Consider the following 23,319-nt stretch of genomic DNA (forward strand, 5'->3'; position numbering starts at 1 on the left):
TAGGTATATTGAACTCTCTCGCTCCATAATTTATTGTTTGATGTTCAAGTATTGGCTGTAAAATCTTTTTCAGCCTGTCATGTAATGGTTCTGTACCTAGTTGCTGCACATGGTAAATGATCCTTTCTTGTGCATAGGGATAAAGGTTGATTCACACCACTCATCAGGCTATTCACCTGTTTTCCATATTTGGTTGCAGATCTAGTATGGAAGGTTTCCTCAATTAAAAGGTTAAAGAATTTGAAAGGAATTTTGCTCTTCTTCTTGGAGCATGGTGATATGAGAAAAAATATCAAGATCATAATACTTCATTACTGATTCAATCCCGAACAATGATTGTACCCTCAGCGACCATGTTGGTCAAAACTTCTCCTAAATATTCGAGTCTCGTTTTGGGTCTCATATGAAATATTATGGCACAAATCAGATTAAGTGGATCAATTTGGCTGACTGTGGCCGATTCAGATTTGAAAATTCGCCACGCCAGATCAGTCAGATTAAGGAAACCAGAGAGCGTGAAATTGCGGTTTGGTCGAAACAAATCCAGTGAGCGTGAGGTTTTCGACGGGGAATATTTCTTTCGTGTTTTATTATCCCCGTAAACGCTCGCAGACCGCCGTCGTATATCATAACCGTGTCAACGCCTTTTAGGACTTGCCCCCTTTTTGCACCAAATTCCATTTTGGAGTTCTCGCCGCGATCGGAAAAGGGTCGCATTCTCATAAAGTGTGGAAAAAAACTGAACAGAGTGGACTCTGGAGAATGTTGGGGAAAATGGACTTTGGTGTGATGAAATTTTGAAGAAAATAACTCTTCTGTCTTCGGATCCAATGTTTCGTGGTGCATATCGCTGTAATTTCACGCAAAGTCTCAATCAATATCTCTGAAATCGTTGAAACAGGCCAATTTTCTTCCAGAAATAAAAACGATTTAGATCCCAGCAACCCTAAAACTTTGTAATAATGTTCGGTTGTCCTTTGACAATCAAGGTTTGTTTCAAATATCTATTTTCTTTTTTCATGAATAATGAGATTCAAAAATTCGTTTCAATTATCTTCCTACAGGGTGGGCCATACATAACCTTCCAGCCCGAATTTTGAGCTTGGGAATGGAATAACGAAAAAACGCTCAGACAGGTCAATTTTTGTTGAAAGGGGGACAAATAAGGGAGTTCAAATGAGTTTGATATCACTACCCCTCTAGCCGCAACCCCTAACAGCTCTCATTTTGGAATAGGGAAAAGGGGTCGAGCACACCTTATTGGAAAGGCAATTCAATTTCCTGCATTCCTGTATTTTTTTTTCATCGCTTTATTATTATACAGAGTGACTCAGTATCAATAACTTTCACACGCCGAATTTGGATCTTTGACTTCAACAAAGCTACTATTATCTCTATTCGAAAATAATTGCTCTAAGTGGTTGCGGCTAGAGGGGTAGTGATATTGAATTCATTTTTTGACCCGTCCGAGCGTTTTTTCCATCTCAAAGATCCAAATTCGCCGTGTGAAAGTTATTGATGGAATGCTGAGTCACTCTGTATAATAATAGAGCGATGAAAAAAAATACACTCATGCAGGAAATTGAAATGCCTTTCCAACAAGGTGCTGCTCGACCCCCTTTTCCCTATTCAAAAATGAGAGCTGTTAGGGGTTGCAGCTAGAGGGGTAGAGATATCAAACTCATTTGAACACCCTTCTTTCTCCCCCTTTCAACAAAATTTGACCTGTCCGAGCGTTTTTTCGTTATTCCATCCCAAAGCTCAAAATTCGAGGTGGAAAGTTATGGATGGCCCACCCTGTATATGCAGCTGTAGCTTTGTCTTTCCATTTGCAAAAGTAACGTTGAATTCACAGCTTTTTTCATAAAACAATGTTGGATGCAGATAGATAACTTCTTCTTCGAACTGATAGAGATTATGAAACTGGTCGTAAGGTTCTAACTGTAATGTAGAAAATATGACATATCGTTTCAGAGACAAACTCCGGATTTTCCGACCGAAATCTTTTCTGTTTCCTCGCGGAATATTTCCTTTGTTGCCTATATCTCAAGGCGGATGAGATCATAAAGATTTCTGTACGGTTTAGTCGCTCATATTTTCCATGTTCTGTGAACCCTTAACCCTTGGCCATTGAAGGACAACCAGAAGTCCTTCCGGAAGGTTTCCTTTGTCGCATCTCTCACATCTTATGGATCCACAGTTGGTCAACCGAACAGTTTGTAGTCCTCTATCTTTCATATCGTGTGAACCTATGCGGGAAAAATCCTAAAAAACCCAGCCCGCTTTCCTTATGTCTTTTGTTATATTCAGTTCATTATATGTGAATCAAGGATTACTTTATCGTCTCGCTTACTTTTCATGATGTGTAAACTGTGTAAACCCATGAGTAGAAGAAAGAACCCGATCATCCTGAACAGCCCTAATCATGTCTTTTCATCTTAAACCAATAGAGTTGTTGAATCCGAATCTGTATCCCTTTAGATGCACTAAAGTTTAATCTCAGTTTGCAAGTTATTCGTCTCCAATGATTTGCCTCAAAAGAAAATCCGTATGCTCAGACGTATTTCTGAATGAATATGATATCGTGGAGGTCCAACGCTTAATCAAGTTTTCCCTTTTTTCCTACGGTTGGATTTCTCTCAAATTCTGCTTTTGAAGTTGGGTAACATCAAAATTAACCGACAAAACTTGTTGTGAGTAATTCATTTATTGGGTGATCCGTTTTCTGTCACTCAGTGTAAATACAATAATTCAGAGGTCAAAACAGGCCGACGAAAAGGTACGGGAAAAATAGGGAAAAGATCCAACAACTCAATTAACTCATAGTATTTGTTCAGGCGTTTGTTTTTATTCATCTTTACTCATGCCTATGGCTGTGTTCTTTCAGTTTTTCAGAGAGGCACTGCCGCTTCAGTGCTTTGGAATTTTAAAAATATATCAAAGAGCCACACATCCATCAAAGAAATATCCTTCGATGCATGTGGTTTTGATTTAACATGTGGATGCTATATTTTTCTCTATTGAGAAAATATTCATGAGTCTACGAAACACGAAAGCACTGCAAAGCTCTCTCATGGTATTCGATATGAGTTTATGAATACCGGTCTAGTTTCCCATTTGAATAAATATTGAGATATGTAGGAGATGATGAAGAATTCTTTCGTGTTATTCGGTTCATCTTTTATTTTATTGGAGAAGTCCACTAGCTTACTAATTTCTGTTAGTCAAAGAAAAAGTAGAAATTTAGATTGTTCGTTCGTCATCAAAAAATCGTTTTCTTATGGTTCTTATGGCTGCGGAAGACAAAGACAATTGGAAATTAAGTGCTAATCAAACCTCACCGCACTGGATCTCCGCCAAACTAACTTCATCAAACAAACGATAATAGAATAATCTCACATTCAATTTTGGCTCGTATAAAGAGGAAATTACGTAGAGGGCAAACTTCCAATAGTGCACCAGTTGCTGTTCCAGATGGATTATCCAGATTGCGCAGTTCATCATACCTTCAGCGCGCCACATGAATTTTTCATCAATTCTGATTTGATAGGTTAATTCAGAAAGACATCAAACTGCTCGATGTGGAAACTTGGACGTTACATTATGATGGAATTGAGTTTGATGAACCCGCATTGATCTGCAAATATGCATTTTTAGCATTGTTTGCTCACTTAATTAATTGAGAATGTTCAAATGAAAAATTAATGCATTGATATAGTGCTTCCATAATTCCACTGAAATGTTCACAATTCCTATTTAAAGGTCTTTATGCACAGAGTGAGAAAAGAGTATAACGAAAAAATTCATTTAATCGGTATTTACTCTTAAGTGGAAAAATGCCAGAATATATTATATCAATTTTCATTTTAAGCTACGCGACTTTTCATGAATAATTGAGGAATTTGTCATACAACCTCTACGGGGGTTGAATGGAAGTTTTTTGAATGGCAACCCCAAATTTTTGAGCCAGAAATAGCTAGACGTTGTGTTGCTGATGATGATTTGATTAGCGATACTTTTTTTATGATTATATTTAATTCAAATTTTTCCTTTTTTTATATATTTTGTATGTATGTCAATGACATATACCTCCATGTTAGGAGTGATTGATATTTTGGATTGAAGAGTGGTAATTGATGAAAATGTAATTTAGACATGCAACAGGTGAGCAAAATAAGGAACCGGATCTTCCCTTATTCAAGTTGAAATGAAATCTCACGTATTTTTTCCTTTTGGAATCAGAGATTACTTTCCTCTTCGTTTCTGATATTGAAGAAGGAATATCATTCGAAGTCTGGTTGATTTTTGCAATCAAATACAGGGTGAGTCTTTGACTCGTACAAATATTTTAACAGTAGATTTTAGTGGTCAAAGGAAAATGCCATTTTTTCCGATTTGGCCCTGATAAAAAGATATAGCCATTTTGAGTTTTCACAATGAGCTATGCTACTCCTGGAGAAACAAAATTACTTTCAGAATAACTAGCTAAATCTGTGACACTACACATCTGTAGACAGAGTTGCATTCAGCTGCCAAAGTTTAATTTTTGATTATCAAATTACTCGAAAATGGCTCATTATACAAGAAAATATGAAGGATACTTTTATTTTACAAAACGTTTAAATACTCATTAGATAGCATCTGGCCGTAGACCTAATAAAATAAATAATAAAATGTATTATTAGGTCTATGCGTCTGGCTTAGTTTGAAGACGTGGGTGATATCTTGTATTCCAAAAGTATTCATCAAAGAAATAAAAAACTATATTCCGAAATTCATTTCATTCTATAAGATTATTGGTGAACTAGAACAAAAAATAAAAAATTTTTGGTTTATCAACAGCCTGTATCTTTTAAACCGACCCGATTCCGAAAAAATGCTATAAGAAAAAAGTGTTTCATTTGACCTCAACAATCTTCTGTGAAGAGTCGAAGAATCACCCTGTTTATTGAAATGAATTATTCATTGATAAATCAAATCACTTCTGTTGAAGTGTATACCCGAAATCGATTTACCTTAAGAAGGTCTGCTTCATCTCGAGTTTGTCTTCCATCATCCCCCTAAATAATAATTTTATTCCAAAATGGAGACAAAAATGGGGATTAATAATGCAGTTCTCCTCTCCTTTCGTTTTCGAAAATGATTCTCACCATTCACAGCCGATTCTTTCAGATCGCCACGATGGCATTAGACCTTCTCCATCAGAGCGGAAAGTTCCGCATCAGGCACCTACCCCACACGCCACTGAAACTTCGGATAGGGTTGCACACCGGTCCCTGCTGCTCTGGCGTCGTAGGACTAACCATGCCTCGCTATTGCCTCTTCGGCGATACCGTGAACACGGCTTCTAGGATGGAATCAACAGGTGAGTCTACTGTCTTCGTAATACGAATGTACAAATTATCATTTTTCTAGAATAAGGCCCGATTCAAACGGTAGTTGAAGAAGCGTAGGGCTAGAAGTTGTTCACGCTTTTTAACGCCCTGGATGAGACCCAGGAAAACCCTTTGAATTAGCTTTCGTTTCAATTCACTAGGATGAGTACTCAAAATGAGGCAGTGTTCTGATGAAAAATGGATTCAGTTCTGAAGAATGTTATAATAAACACCAGATTTGAATTGCGCACCTTTTCATGATAATCCAATCAGTGTGAATGGAAATCATTAAACTGGAGATACATTTCAGCTTAAAAGGCCTTACACAAGTGTTGCTAGTTTAACGAGATATAATTCTAATGATTTTTGCAGTAGCAACATGAAAATACATAACCTGTAACTTCTTTTGTCGTGAAATAGTAGTTCATAGCCTAGGATACGATGAACAAAACTTGTATTTTTTATCTGTGAAACTGATATGAGCCTTGATAGAAAGATCGAAAGAACACTATTTTTTCGTCACAAAAAATCTGGGCCATCATTCGTTTTATATCAGGATACCATTCACATCGATATATCCTGCTGTACCAGAACCGTATATCATACATTTCCAACTCACTCCGCTTTTCAGGGGCTGCATGGCGCATCCACTTATCAGAAGCTACCAAAAACAAGCTGGAAAAGGCTGGAGGATATCACCTTGAATACAGAGGACCGACAGAAGTGAAGGGTAAAGGAACAATGCAGACGTACTGGCTACTGGGCAAAGATGGCTTCGATAAAAAACTGCCTGATCCCCCACCAGTCGAGTAAGTATCCATAATTTCTTCAAAGCTCCTGGAATGAATGCAGACAAGTTGTTTAACTTCCGAATCGGGAATTCAAATGTAGACTGCAGACATAGTAATGACATGACAGTTCGAACTAAATAGTTACTACAGTCATTGTCATTTTTGAAGAGAATTTTGTGATTTTCGTCAAATTAATCCTTTTTTCTCAGTTTATAGTTGTTTTTTCTCAATTTTGAAGATTGGTTGTCGAAACTGGATTCAAGTGTGTTAATTATTATCAATTTTAGGTCAATAAATGTCATGAAGTATTCATGAAAAAATTCTGAATCACCTGATAAAAAAGAGCACTTTTTTTTAATCCGAAAATCTTGGCTCGTTTCCCGATCATAATGAAGAGAAATATGATCACAACTATAATATCTTGCCTTCTCCATTATATACAATGGCTAAAATTGCAACATTGATGCTAGGAAAACTCGTCCAAGTTGATTAGTAAATCAGAAATGATTTTCTGAATGAATTTTGTGGGAATGTTATTGAAATTCATATGTATATCAACTGACTAGGCTGAAAAGGAATCGCTGGGGGAAACACATTTGTTTTCTGTGTAAATCCTTTCATTTTGAGGTTGCATATCCAGGTTAGTTAATTTACCTACCTTCGAAAACGATTTGAAATGTACAGGGTGGGCAAAATTCGTTGTCTACTGAAGGGATCTCGAGAACTATAGCAGCTAGAAGAAAACGGACGACACATTCTGGAGCTCTTTTTTCTTGACTAATCCAAAACTGAAAACAGATGCAGCCTAACTTTCATAGATTTTGAGTTAGGAACGAAAATTGATAAATTGTCATTTTCAATGAAGCTGAATAACTCTTTTAAATAAAAGAGTTATTCAGCTTAATTGAAAATGACAATTTCTCAATTTTCGTTCCGAGTTCAAATGAACTCGTATTCGAAATCCGTTGTTACATTCTACAGGCACTTTTTTATGAGGAACTCGAATATGATATTGTCAAATTTTTTGATTCAGTCATTTTCGAGATACGACAGGGATTTCTGATTTTTCAAATGTAAACTATAGTTGAAGGTCCTTTCATTCTGCTGCAATTTTTTTGCTGATTTCAAAAATGTATCATATGTCGCTATTCACATGAATATAACATAAGAAAAAAATTCAATACTTTTTCCTGCTTTTCGATTCACTGTTGAATTTTTAGTAGGCTAGCGTAACCATAGCGACCGTTGAAAATGCATTATGGTTTGTGAACTCCACATAATCCTATGCGAACTCAACCTTGTGTAATAGGAATCACAGACTGTCGAATAATTATTTCTTTTATATATCGAGATCGATATCCTTTAAAAGAGGGTAAAAGACTTTCGTCTGATTATTAAAGAAGAAAATTTATTCAATTATCGTTTCTCAATTCAAGAAAAAAACTTAAAGAGTCAGTAATATAAATAAAATACGAAAGCTATCTATAATTATGATTTTTACAGAAGTAAGATGATAAAAAATAGGTACGTCTGTCCACGGTAGTATTCGAATTGAAAACCATCGTAAGATAAGCATGCCAAACATCGCGAGAACAAACGATGGCAAATTAATCATCGAAATATTTATTCAGCAATCATAAAGGCTCAGGTTCACAAAATAAAATGCATATTCAACGGTTGCTATGGTTACGCCAGCCTACTAAAAATTCAACAGTGAATCGAAAAGCAGGAAAAAGTATTAAATTTTTTTTTCTTATGTTATATTAATGTGAATAGCAACATATGATACATTTTTGAAATCAGCAAAAAAATTGCAGCAGAATGAGAAAACTTTCAACTATAGTTTATATTTGAAAAATCGGAAATCCCTGTCGTATCCCGAAAATGACTGGATGAAAAAATTTAATGATATCATATTCGAATTTTTCATAAAAAAGTGCCTGTAGAATGTAACAACGGATTTTTAATATGAGTTCAAATAAACGAGTTATTCAGCTTCATTGAAAATGACAATTTTTAAATTTTCGTTCATATCTCAAAATCTTTGAACGTTAGGCTGGATCTGTTTTCAGTTTTGGATTAGTCAAGAAAAAAGAGCTCGAGAATGTGTCGTCCGTTTTCTTCTAGCTGCTATAGTTCTCGAGATCCCCTCAGTAGACAACGAATTTTGCCCACCCTGTACACAGTGGCGCACCCAGACTGATATTATGGGGAGGGCACACATAGGTTCTGGGGGGGGGGCACGCCTAGCTGCAAGCTTGATGAAAGTAGTTTTTTACGGTTTTACCATAGCAAAATCAGTTAGCTTTTCGACGCTGGGTGCGCCAATGAATGTACAATCACTTTACCTTGCTATAAGGACGAGATACATATGTCCTCAGACATTGACTAAAATTTCATTTCATCGTAGAAAATAATAAAAACTGACATCTTCACAAGACATTCATAATCGAAGATTTGCTCAAAGGATGCAAATTATGAAAACTTCACTAAGCTTTCCCCATTGTCATGACATTGATGAGGATATTTTCAACAGATGAAGATATATTTTTTATGAAAACCCTTATTGAAACACCAAAATATTCCCCGTTCCTCGATGAAAAAAACAAAAGTGTATCAAGTTTTTATAGTTTTATTTACAAAAATTGACACCAGGGTTTGTATTCTTGTTTGGAATGTCCAATTAATAGGAGGAGTTACATCACATTCTTCTTTGTTGCAAATTAGAGTTTGGTTCGACTGAATGATGAAAAATTTCACAAGGTGGAAATAAGGCAATAAATTTTTTTTGTATAATCCATAATCAAACTAAAGAAACTGAATTGCATGATTTTCACAAATTACTCACGACTACACGGGTTTCGCTTCTTCAGGTGGGTAATACCCTACACCCTCAGAAGCATATAAACTGCGTAGATCAGTCGACTCATAAATTCATATTATCCTTTAATTGGAAAAAATTCCCGACATTCTCTACGTTATCTACAAAGGGCAAATATTCCAACATTGCTTGATTATAACTTTGATATAGTTTGCAGAATGATACACTGAAAGGTTTCAATGGAAAACATGGAATAAATTAGAAATAGTTCGTACCAAGAAAAAAAATCAATTAGGCTTTATCAGGTCACGTCGAGCGACGCGAAATATTCTGCGAAGCACAAAGCAATAATAATAGCGCCGTAAAAAAATCGGAACGTGCAGTTCGAAGAACCCAAAAAATCGCAAAGCACGTCGACGAATAAAAATCATCCGGAAAATTCATTCCGAGAATTGGAACGCAAAAAATAAATACGTCATGTTTCCTTCGACGAGTTTCCGCTGGATGAACGGGAGGTGCTGGATTTCGTCGAATGGTAATTTCGTATCGGAGTACTTATTGTCAGGGGGTGTCTTTTCTTATCCGGGCTTCAACACCTCACCGGGATAAGTGAAGAGAATATTGGTTGAGTGAAAGATTCGGATTTGAGAAGAGAATGAGACGTTCGGGGATTATTTGGCTCGTATGCCCCTTATTTCTCGTAAGTCAAGTCGAATTACAGTCAAGGGTGGTTCCACTCCCCAGTGGAATGCTCCCCCGACCATCCCCCCCTTCGAGAGAAATATTTTTTCAAACATCGAAAAATCTCGAAAAAGAAGAGGTCAGTTAAAAATTCGTCAAGACTGAACGGTTGCATCGAGCGATAGTTGGGTTAGGGGGAAATTCGGGACTTACTCGATTGGTCAGATTAATATAAGGGGACATACCTTGGACCCTATAGAGTACCTCTACCAAAAATTAGACCTGTATATAGGGGGAATTGTCTAGGACAGTCTGTCAGAATAGTAAAAAAAAAAATGATCATTGTACATACTCGAGCGTGTCAGTTTTTTTGAACTATCTCCTCCCCTTGGCTTCACATCTTTTTCGCATTCATTATAAAAGTTGTAGAGCATAACATTTTTTAAAAATTTTGTCCTAAGCAATTTTTTCTACATCTGAACGTTTTTGAGATATATGGCGATTAATGCGAAGTGTTTAGCGATACATGCTGAAGCGAAAATTCACTCGTTGGAAAATAGTACATTCTAAGGTTCAGCCAGAGACTAATTTCGAAATTGTCATCATAGAAATACCTTGTCATTTTGACAATTGCATGAATGTAGATTAGACTGGGATTCTACATTGACCTTGCCCTTTCGCATGTGTGGCTAAGCTCCTCACCCTTATCGCCCTCTGACTCAAGAACGGTTAAGAGTATGTAAAATTGCTTCAGACAAAAGTTGCGTAGAATTTTATTATCTACAACTTTCATAATGAATACAAGAAGGAATAGAGGTACAGGCAGGGGAATATTCGAAAAAAAAGCATTTTTATCATCTTCAAAGTGACCGGTTAAGGAAATCCCCCTGATTAGTGTCAGATTAATGGGTCAACACGTCTACAACACCGAGATTAACCATCTGTATGAAAATCTGACACGCTCGAGTATGTACAGGTAACGATTTTTTTTACATTTTCAAAGAACCGCTGCGACCTTGCGTCACGTCCAAATTGTCAGTCTTTTTAAAAGTACCTTCCTTTGGATCCAATCAACATATCCTCCAAAAATTTGACACGCTATAAATTTTTTTTTTAACCATTTTCAACTCTTCCGTTCGACAGTCCCACCGCGCAAACTGTCAGATGAGCATGAATTTATTATCAGAGACACGTAGGGCATATACAGTATCTTAATCTGACACGCTCGAGTATGTACACCTGACGATTTTTTTTACATCTTCGAGAACCTGCATACGCTTTCCCCACCGCTGAGAGTGCATACATGATAGAACCTTCTTTTCTTTTTACCATCTAATCTTCAAAATCCACTAGGTCTCCACGACGCTCGAGTTAATCCCGATTTAGCATCGTCGGCTCCCCAACTATTAGATGAAATTTCGAGATTTGTTACAAGAAGAGCTGCACTTTCAGAATATGTATCACATTTGGATCTACGATAATTTTTCTGAGATATAAGCGAGTCGAAAATAGACCTTCGAGAAATTACCAAAAAGATGGGGTCAGTCAGCATACTTCATGCTTTTTTCAGCAGAATCACCACCTGCATAAGTCTGTCACACATATTCACTAATACAATATATATGCACCAGAACGTTACATTCAATACTTTATTTATTCATGTCTTTTCGATATTGAGGGCAATTACTCCAAAAGGAGATAACTCTTCTCTCGGTCTGTAATTCACTTTACCTAAAAACATCTCTGTGATTGTCCTAGTTAAATTATTTATTCAATATACTACTACTACTTACTTCCGATAATTATCTATTGACAAATAAAACTCTCGATCGATTCCACTTTAATATTTATCTTTTTTTTCCTGCTACTCTTTCAAGGGAGAGTCATGGGTAAGTTATTTGTAACTTAATAACATGCATACAGTAGAAAAATATGGATAAGTGGATCCATTCCTTAATTTTTCGACAGACTCGATGAAAGTCTTATAATAAACCAAGAGGAAATGTTGAAGAATCCGTCTTTCGAACAACCAGAAAATTCCTCGCCCAGCTTGGCAACCTCAAAAGAATCCCTGAAGCCATCTCTGCAGGAGGAGCAACACCAGGTGAAGAAGGTTGATACGAATCCATCGTTCATCAGGTCTATGGAGCTGTCCAAGTTTTCCAGTTTGGTTAGCGGGAAAGCATTGGAAGAAATTGGAGGTCCAATTTCTGAAATGTGAGTGAATTGAAAACCTCCTTTTAATTTTTTTCGCGATTTCTTTGCTTCTTGCGTTTAATCAGAAAATTTTTGGGAAAGAATCTTCGGTCAGAGGATTATCAAATTTTGGTCTTATGTTTCTCGACGTGAATCTCAATAAATTTTCGATAATGCTTAGTTCAATGAAAGGATTTGTAGATGAAGGTTTTCGGGGTTTTTATTCATAATGAAGGTACATACAAACAAACTATATCAGATCTCAAATTTTTCTTGAGAATAATGAAAGACCATCAACATCTGAATATTGAATATTTTATACCATGTTTCTAGTCAAAACATTGATGTTTTCGTACAAGTAATTACCTTTTATGCTTCTTCCTTATCTTTATCGAACCTATAATATGAGCAAATAGGTCTGCAAAAGCCTAATTATATATACTAGGTTGTGAAATTATAATATCGATAAAAATATCTCACACTGATTGAATACCTAAATTGAAACATTATTAGTTGTGTTCCAGACAACATTTAATATATCAATCAAGAAATAACTAAAGAACTTTCTTGATAGAATTTTAAATGGATCAATTGGTGTTTTGTTCTCTAATTTTCTTGTATCTTCCATTAAACTTGTACAGCAGTTTATGGCTACTCGATCCAAATATAGATGAACGGTTTCGGTTTTGGATGGGTCATAAAATATTGTAAACCATTAAAGAAGGGCAATATAGGAATAACTGCTCCTTCTATCACTATTGAATTATGGAAATATGCAATGAGGAATTCAATTAATATTCTGAATCAATTGGAAACGGTTTTTCCCGAAGCAACACAAAACTGAATTGTAATTCCCTCTGATTTAATCCAATCAGATGGGAATCAAATCTCCCATTAGGTAATTACTTCAAATATTGAATTAATGTGGCCGATACTGCATGAGAGTCCATAATTAAATCAGGAACTGAATTAAATGATTTTCACTAGTATATGTTATTCAACCACTACAAATCTTTCACCGCCATATTGTTGGTGGGTTGAAATGAACTCATCAAGAAATTATCGCTACCAGGTTTCCATCATCTATAGAAAGGTAAACAGGGTGAGTCTTTTGACGCGTACAAATATTTTAACAATACATTCTTGATGTCAATGGAAACACTTTTTTTATACCATTTTTTTCTGAGTCGGCCCTGATAAAAAGATATAAACATTTTGAGTTTTCATAATGAGCTATGCCACCCCTGAAGGAACCAAATTCCCTTCAGAATAACAAGCTAAATCTATAACACTACACATCTGTGGATCTTTTGAATAGAGTTGAATTCAGCCAATTACCAATTATTACCAAATTTTTCCAATATCACTGATATTTTTTATTTTTGAACATTACATTACTCAAAAACGTAATCAGTGAAATATCTGATTATATCGGTTAAAATCGGGAAAATTTTTGAAATTTCCGTGAATTATTTGACACATATTCCTATGAAGTTCTGAATTAATTCATAAAATTGTTATTTATGTACCGAGGACGAAAAACTGTCTATTATAATCGAGCCTGTAAATTAATAAGGGGGGCACAGCCGAAGCTAGCAGCCGAGATATATAGGCAGTTTTTTGCCGAGGTGCATGTTATATTTTTTCATCGACCTAAATAGAGATATGTTTGAAGGGTGTTAATTAAGTATAGTGATACTTATTATGCATCAAGGTACATTACGCATACAAGAAGTAATGAAATTGTATCCCTCACCGCGACATATTCTATTTCTTGGAATAAAATGACATAATTCCAGGAGAGAACTTAATTTCTGTCGAGTACGAAGTTGAAAAGCTGGCAATGAAAGCTGGGCTCACGTAATTACAGCCCATTTATGCTACGTTGATGCTTCGTTTGAAATATGTTCAACGTATACTGATTCACTTTTATTATATTGCACGTTACCCCTGAATCATGCTCATTGTTCTGAACATTAAATCTTTTCGTATTCCCAAGTCGAGTTTGAAATATAAAGTTGAATGATCAGTATCTTCATATAGGTAGGAGACAACTTCTGACAACAAAAAAGAAGTGTGTGCAAATTTCGAATTTGAAATTCATATCTGCTGCAAATAGCGGTAAATTTTAATATCGACTAATGATATATGAAAAAATTGAAAACAAGGCATTGTGTTGAAATTGCTGCAGATATGGCCGAGTATGAATTTCCTAGATTTTCCTTCCTGGTGAAGGCCAAAATGTGCCCCTAAATAGGTGTTTTCACGGTTTCTCGAACAAAGCGCCTGTAGGGATGAAAATTTCAAAAAAATGGTCGAGATTAAAGTTATAGAGCATAAAATTTCGCGTCAAATGAGACCAGATGCATATATTTTAGACTTCTATTTTTAGTTATACAGGGCCACAATATTTGACCTATTTTTCAGAATAATGAAAGATATTATAGTTTTAACACTGTCCCACCTCTTTTGCTGCTCAGTTTATATCCTTAAATAACTGACTGTTCTACCGAATCTTTCTGTTATTCAAAATGAAGAACTTTTAGAAATGATAGGAGGCCAAAAGTATTCGTAAAACCTAACGCATTCGCCATTTTGCAACTATAAATAGAATTGAAATTGGAGAGCGTATAATGAATACAAATTTTTATTCAAACCTCCTAGTATATCATGCAACACCTGGAGTTTGTCCCAAAAATAATATTCATTGATGATATCAATAAAAAAAAAATATGTATATGTTTCGGGTTTCTAGCCGATTAACTAACAATATATAACGTGAGGTGAAATTTCATAACACTGATCCCATCTTATTTATTATTAAAATTGCGAAAATTTATGAGAATTAATTAATTTCCTTATTGCTGATATGAGGGCCATTGCCCCCACCTATGAGAACTAGAAATATTTTTTCTAATATCAAAAATGATCTCATATTTTTCTTTCAAATATACAGGGTGTATATGAAGGTGAGTAGTGCATATATTTAGTTATCCACTTTCATAAGTAAGAATGAAAAAATTCATCAGAAGGAATTATTGTCTCATATATTCATTTCATTCCAATCCAATAATGATCATAAAAATGTTCCACCTGAAATCGAGAAAATTTTTCTCCATACTGGGTTGAAAAAAATTAAAATCATAAAACTTATCTTCAAGTAGTGAAAACTCCACAGTAAATTCGTTCACGAAAAAAAGATAGATAGCAGAGCTTCTTTTAATGAAAAAACCATCAATCATCCCGCAAATACTTCACTCTTGGTAATGATCATCATTATAAGGGCCAAATATCTCCATAAAATTTCCCCAATTTGAGGGAATGAAGATGATTATTTTCCAGATAACTTCGAACATCAGATAGCGGAATAACGACGTGAAAAACCGAAGTTGAAAAATCTCTTTCCTAATCTGAGGAAATATCAACGTCATAAGTATCCTCTTTCCATTTCCTTGAAGCGCGTGGGATGAAACTTTTCGAAAGAGCGGATGAAAGAATCAGAGATTTCCTGAAGGCTCATAAACATTTCTTATTTTATTCGCCGGAAGAAAATCCGCACTCTAGATGGATTGACGTTTCATTTAATAGGAAAGTTGCAGAATTCTCAAGGGGTGGTTTTTCGCTCTTAATGTTTCTCTGATCATTACAGATATTTCACATTCAGGATCCACTTTTCCTGATGAAATTCCTGACCAGCAGTTAGAGCCAATTATTTAATTTGAGTTTACTATTGGTAATAGGGATCTGTACTTGAGAAACATGAATAATTCAATTTAATTTATTTTCGTAACATCTTCGGAATCGTATTGTTGCTGCGTCAGGCCAAAATATGTTTAAGATCTTATTGTTATTTTCCCATTTTTACTTACGGTTGGATTTTTGTCCAATTTGAATCTATTTCTAACCTAATCCTAACACACAAGTATACAAAAAATTGTAGCACTGAATTCATTATTACTGGTTCTTCTGTTTTCTATATCATTATTTATCGAATTCTATCGTTTGGCTAACACATATCTACTATACATATAAATACATTTTCAAATATCATAATTATCAAAAAAGCCTCTTCACAGTATCCATAGGATAATAGATAGTAATATGGCAATTTACTGATTAACTGATACTCGATAAAAACTCATAATTAAACCAACTTTTTTTTTGAAGTGAAAAGTGGTGAAAAGTAAAAAGAAACTCATCTTTGAGTACTCAATGCAGTTCTCAATGTAATACGTAATTTTTGGTATAATGTAATTACAACGTTTTCGTTTCAATGTGCAGAGAGCGTGAATTCTACCAATTTACAAAATTTGCAGAATTAGGTGATATCTTTGCTTCAGCTAGAGCTGACGATGAGGATTCAATGAATTAGGAGGAGTTGAAAAAAATTCGTCAATAGGTTATTAGAGAGTTCATATCTAGGTTCAACAATTTCTAACCCATGAGATTTTAATTCCCAATATATATCTTTTCACAATGAAAAGGAAAGAATCCAATCAAATAAATATCCATATCGTAAATTCTCCCTATTCATTCCATTCGAATGCCAATAATGAAACTCCTAGCACAACCAGATGAGCTTCGCTAACGGTCTTTCTCACAAATAAATTGGCTCTACGGAAACGAGCGTTTTCCTTTATTAGTCTCGCGATGATTCGATAGAACTGGAGTATTTTAGTCTCAATTAGTGCGAGAGTTGTTGGATAATAGAATCGGATTTCGTAGTGCATGCTACAGCGAACAGCTTTCTTCTTGTCGAACATTTCCTAGATTGCTGCATCGAAATCCGAGAATTAAGTGTAAGATTGGAAAAGTAGCCGGAGTAGTTCTCTTCGATTTGTATTTGAAGCAAGAAGTTGTGAATTTCATGTTCATCATACTATCTGACCGATTGCACATTTAGGTCATGAAACAAATAATTTGAAAGTTGCTTTTCTGCCACGTCCATTTGTTATAATCAATTAGTGAAGTTTAAATCTACAAAATCACAAGTTGATTAAAGTCAAGCAATCAACATCTAACGTTAACAAATGTAAGTTCAGCACACTGCCAAAAAATCCACTTGTCTAGTGTCTTTGCGAAATAATGTATTAATTGCAGCCTAATGAATTTCTTCAAGAGGATGATACGAATAGTATTTGAATTACTCTAGTATCTTTCAAATTTTCGACTCTACTCTTCAGATGGGCACAAAGAATGAATTCCAACAGTGTTGAATCGCTAGATCTCTTCAGGAGAACTATTATGCAGTGAACATGTTGAAACCCATCCAACCTTGAGGGATGATATTTCCCACCGATTAAAATTTTTAGCTTTGAAAACATTCCCTATATTATGAAAGTGGTATCGTAGGGAGTTGGACAAATCAAAAGCTTTTTATAACTCCGTCCAACTCCCTACGATACCACTTTCATACCATACCATATCATGGACGAGAATACAACCGAGTCAAGATTCCCTATATTTTTCCACAACAAAAAAAATTCATTAATTTATGTCTTAGATACGTGGAACATACATCTACTAGAATGTTATAGTGAAAGTAAAAGCTCAGCATAACGTTTAAGTACAGACTATCAACTTTCAGAATTACGTAGCCAATTTGAAGAAAAAGAAGAATTTTTCTGAAACCCACACGAGCACAAACAATCTAACCCCTAAAAACAGTGACATATTGTGAAAAACTTATTCACTTTCACCTCATATTGTATTTGATTAGTATTAATTGGGATGACAAACATGTGACACGAATTACGAGGATGTATTGACATCTAGTTAGCCTAGACCCGTTACATGCATAAAAAAAATATTGCGTTACCATAGCAAAGAACAATAAATCATTGGAAGTGTCAGTCTGAATTTTGAGGTCAAAAAAGTAAACTAGCGTTACGCAATAAATTAAAAGAAAGAAGATGTCCACCGAAATTGTGGAAATCGAAAAATTGGAGTGTCGAGCCATCATCAAGTACCTGTATTTAAAAGGCCTAGGAGGTAAGCAGATTTACTAAGATATGCTTAATACCCTTGGTGATCAATGTCCTTCGTATGCGACCGTTAAAAATTGGACTGCAAGCTTCAAAAGAGGTAAATTTTCCATTGAAGATGATAACCGATGAGGAAGGCCAGTTTCTGTGTCAGTCCCCGAAAATATCAATGGAGCTCATGACATGATTTTACCAGACCGTCGGATTGGGCTAAAACGGATATCTGAAGCACTGAATATTTCATACGAACACGTTCTTCATATAGTTCACGTCAATTTGGACATAAGAAAAATTGCTGCAAAATGGATCCCCAAATGTTTGAACGTTGACCAAAAGCATGCAAGGGTAGAGGCATCGCGTTCGATCTGTGCTCGATTTGAAAACGAAGTAGACTTCTTAAACCGAATTGTTACTATGGATGAGGCTTGGGTACATTTCTACGATCCAGAAACAAAGCAACAATCGATAAAATGGCGACACTCTGGTTCTCCAAAACCTAAGAAGTTTCGTGTCCAAAAATCTGCTGGAAAAGTTCTTGCTTCAGTTTTTTGGGATTGCCATGGAGTAATAATGATTGATTTTTTGGGTAAGGGTAGAACAATAACCGGAGATTACTATTCGACATTATTGATCACTCTAAGGGAAAAAAGTAAAGAGAAAGGACGCGGAAAGCTATCCAAAGGTGTTTTGTTTTTGCACCACAACGCCCCTGCACACAAATCTCATGTTGCCATGCAAAAAATTCGTGATTTAGGGTTTGAATTACTAGAACACCCCCTTATTCACCAGACTTGACTCCATCCGAATATCATTTCTTTCCTCAACTGAAAAAAAGTTTAAAAAGTCGTGAATTTTCTTTCAACGAGGAGGTAATAAAAGCTGTGGTGGTCTGGTTTGCAGAGCAAAATAAAATATTTTGACATTGCAATTTTATTTGGTTCTATAGTAGGCTGGGAATTTTTCAAATTATCCTCGTTATTCTAGGATTTTACCTAGAATTTCTATTTTTTTGTATACTTTAACATGGTGCTCCATAATTTTTATAGAGTACCAAAAATGGAAAAACATATTTCCGAAACTTCGGCGAACATAGAATCAATCATACCACCAGTCTATAATTTCTGAGTTATAATATTTCATAACATTTCTTGAAGGAAAAAACCAGTCGGTTTTGAATTAAGTAAGGGGGCTAAAGATTGAGTAGATATTTTCAGTTCAGGGTGTCCGAGTAAAATGTCCCTATACCTTATTGTGAAAATTAAAGGAGCTAGAAGAAAAAGTTGAATACAAAACTTCTCTGTAGGTGTTAGTGTTTGGTGAGTCTGGTTTGGCAACCATGGTCCTATGTAGCACCGATTCTGAGATATTCGACTTTTTCCTAAAATTTTGACAGCTTTTAGGTGCTCACTAAAATAGCTGATTCTAATGAATGTATCAAAACCAAATTTTGCCCAGCTCTTGTCAAAATATCGAATCATACTTTACATCTCTATTTTTAGCAGTATGATATACAGGCTATTAAATAATTAAAGTTAAAGAAGTTCAATCAAAACTTGATTTTTTCAAAGGACAACCTATATTTTTTCTTGTTCATCATGTAGAGAGGGTTAAAATGAGCAACAAATGTATTTAAACATTTTCTGTAAAGTGAATATGTAGTTTCAGAAATATTGACGAAAAAGTGCATTTTCTCGTAAGAACCAACGATAATTATTAATTAGTCTTGCTGCTGTAGTGTTGGCTTTGATTTTTTTGATAAATTCAATTAACTAGATTGACTAATGAAAGACAGTCGGTTTTGAATTAAGCAAGGGGGCTAAAGATTGAGTATATATTTTCATCCCACATATTTCCGATTATTACAGCTATATCTACTGCTTGAACAGAAGTCTCCTATTATTAGATTCTAATTATAAATGACTCCTAGCTTCCATCATCTTTCGTGATATCCAGCTGACATGACTTGAATATTTACGTAAATCAAGTGCAAATGCTATGCCCGTCTGCACTATCGCAATGTTTTTTATCACTCTCGGATTCCAGCATTCCTCACTTGGAATGCCGAACTAGGAAAAACAATCCCGTAGGAAGCTAGTCGTGATTCTCCACGTCTCCTTTTTCACTTTTCCCAGCCGATATGATAGCGGGAGACGGGGCTCGATCTGAATAACAAAACCGAGATGAAAACGACTCCCCCGTTCGTTCTGAGATCGTCTTATTAATTCGAGAACTCAGCATCCAGCCGTTGCTACTCTCGCAATTACATCAGCGTTACGTTAATTCATTATAGGGATTCTTCTCGGTGGATCTCCAGGGTACGACGATGTAAGGAATCTGTTCCTGGAGTCAGAATTATCACGTAGTCTTTCGGTTTCGATCCCATGGGATATGGAGCTGTAAGATGAATGCTGTAAGATGCAGTTTTTCAAAAAGTAATACGAAATCTCTGTGAAATTTTGATCATATATTACAACAATATATCAGTGTTATTTTGTTTGACCCAATTTTGAAAACGCTGCAAATTTTTGGCGCAGGTTGTTTGGAAACTTTAAAGACTCGAGCAACTTTTGAACGCTCGAACAGGGAGCCATATAAGTTAATTATATATTCACAACACCAGTTATAATAACGAAAAGGACGAGGAGGATTATAAAACACGAAACGTGTTAACACGTTATATCGTCCCTTCTAAAATTTCAGTACGAAATATGAGACAGAATTCGTTATTCAGAACCTCCCAGGCATTCAAGGCAGCGAGTTGACGTCCGTTAAACGTCAATTTTTGTCTCCAATTTTTAGAACGAGCGTCTATCAGTGACGTCTGAGACATCCTTGATTGGCGTTAAATTATCCAAGCAAAAAGACGTCATATTAACAAAAATGACTTGAAAAGATGGTATTCTGTTCGAGGTTTTATTTTGAAAGCTCCTTCCTTCTTCTGACTCACACAATCCATCATGAACCTCGTTGCAAAGATTAAGAGTAGAAAGATAGGAAACGCCCTCATATCTATCTCTAGTACTAGAAACCGACTGAATTTCGGCCAGTGAAAACACATATGACAATGAGATGGCGCTAAAAACGTATTGTCAATACCGAGAAACTGTTTAATAACAGTTTTCTGTTTTATAATAATTGAAGGTCGCGAAATTCGAATTACTTGTATTGAATTTCAATATCGACTTTGTTGTGACCAAAAAACAAACATCCTGAGCGAAAAAACAGAAGTATGGTTTCGTTTTGTGACCAGTATGTTAGTTTTCATCTGAACATTCTTAGGAATCAATTGATGTCAATGAAATACGTTGTCGGATGTGCTATATTTTTATTAGCGATTCATAAAAAAATCAGAAAAATTTGAAATTATGGACAATGAATACAGCTTTCACTTTGGCACAAAAGTATATAGTGATCTGTTATATGTCAAAGGTGTTATTTCTCTACAATACGTTGGTTTGAATTAATAAACTATTTAGTTGAATTTGTACAATTTATATCAGAAATTAATATGAACCAATATTCAATATACCAACGTATCATACACATTTCAGTTACATATTATTTACAGAATTTTCAGAACCACAATAAAAAAAAATTTTACAGGGATATTATACAAGACCTGAGTGTTGACCCGTATAGTTTCTTTATGCTTTTCTTATGATTTCTTCATGATATGGCTTCGTTATGACACAATATACAAATTGATTAATGAATGAACAAAACACTCACAGCAGGTTCCATAAAACGTTGACTTTCCAAACAACAATTTGACAGTCACTCGATTCAGAAAACGAAATCAATAAAACCTTTGCATATCTGAATTTATTGAAGGAGTTAACAATTGAAAATCTTCGAATGGACGTATAAAAGTCATAAATTCTTCTAAATGGTCCCTTCAGGCAAGGGATGCTTCCTGCATACAACAATTTACGTGGATGGACTTGAAGTAAAATGTTCACTGCACATGGTGACAGTCAGTAGTGTTTGCAGGCCTTTACGCCCTGAAAATGTTATCCACTTCGAAGCACTGAAAATAATAATCAATGAATGACCGAGTCAGGTGTTACCACTGTTACCAGTTTTAATACTTACATTTCCAGTTTCTGTAGTGAAGTAAAAAACTTAATTTCGAAAAATCCATTTTATTTGATCCACAGTTATTCACCATGCAATGATTTTTGAACGATATTTTGAGGTTTTCACCAAGAAATTAGACAAAAAAATTAAATAATCAGCAACTAGAAGGATCTAGATAAGTTCACTGGTTACTTTTAAGGGGACAGTGAGGAGAAATTTGAAAGAATTGATGTAGTATCGGTCTTATTGTAAAATTCAGCATTTATTGATACCGGCAGATTCGGGTGACTTGAGACAGTCCTGTAACTTGGGACAATTACCCCCCTTGCAGATTTTTTTGTTTCTTACCATTTATGAGTGAAGGGATAAACTTATAAGATTGTGTAGCGTCTTTTCGGTTAGTTTAACAATTAATTCCTGTTGAGTTTGCCGTGACCAGAGCGTTTGAATTGACAGGATAAATTAACGAATTCAGGAGAGTAAAAGCCCTTTTTTTATGGCCCTTATACTTTCCAGTGTCCTGTGCATGTGTTTCACTTTGTGCATGTGTAATTTTTTTTTTCTGGATACGTGGGATATTGGGATATTAGATATGTCATGTAACAAGGTTGTTTACAAATCAAAAACGGCAACACGGATCTCATTTATTTATTTTGTTGTTTCATAGGGTGACTTGGGACAATGCCAATAGATACAAGCGGCGCATTGGCAGCAGGAAATATGACGATTTTTCGCAGGATATTATTATTTACGTTATTTTCACAAAGAAATCACCAAAGAATGAAATAAATCAAAGTTCCCTTGTTTTGTTTAGTTTTTTTACATTTGAGTTGCAATATATTTACTTTCGATATAATACAGGTTTATCATTTAATTTCCTTACCGAATTTCAACTATATAATCACAAATTCTAAATTTTCAAAACTATACACCGTCCCAAGTCACCTATTTCATTTAAGAGTTGAGAAATCAATGGATTTTAACTTGTGTCCCAATTCGGTGGGTGACTTGGGACAAGTATATTTTTTTGTTTTTTGAATTTATATCCGAATTCTGAAGCATGGTATATATCCTAATCAATAGTCTGAGTCATTAAGCATATTTGAACCTCTTTCTCACATGAAAATAGGTCACCGTTTTTGAAATATGACAAGTTGAATTTCAAAATCGTCCCAAGTCACCCGAATCTACGGTATACAGAATGTATTTTTTTGTTATCTGTGAGAGCAGATGTTATGAGTTGATTAAAAGATTCAACTTAAAAACATTCAAAACCACTTTGATCAAAAAACCATTTGAAATCTTACAAAATTTCATATGTTCCTTCAAATGGCCCTCGAATTAATATTTTAACATTTCTTAGGACCTTAGAAACACATTTGAAACACAGATGG

At 35.1% G+C, this 23,319-nt stretch overlaps 1 protein-coding gene across 1 annotated transcript in view; it reads left to right on the forward strand.

Moving 5' to 3' along the window:
* LOC123312206 (retinal guanylyl cyclase 2-like) overlaps positions 1–23,319 on the forward strand; it is a 147,849-nt gene that overhangs the window by 114,773 nt on the left and 9,757 nt on the right. Inside the window, exons 13-16 of the mRNA XM_044896503.1 lie at positions 5,173–5,365; positions 6,007–6,184; positions 11,546–11,557; positions 11,637–11,885. Coding sequence (XP_044752438.1) covers positions 5,173–5,365; positions 6,007–6,184; positions 11,546–11,557; positions 11,637–11,885 — 632 coding nt within the window. The remainder of the gene's footprint in view (positions 1–5,172; positions 5,366–6,006; positions 6,185–11,545; positions 11,558–11,636; positions 11,886–23,319) is intronic.

The sequence above is a fragment of the Coccinella septempunctata genome, chromosome 4, assembly GCF_907165205.1.
Source record: "Coccinella septempunctata chromosome 4, icCocSept1.1, whole genome shotgun sequence".
NCBI classification, from domain to species: domain Eukaryota; kingdom Metazoa; phylum Arthropoda; class Insecta; order Coleoptera; family Coccinellidae; genus Coccinella; species Coccinella septempunctata.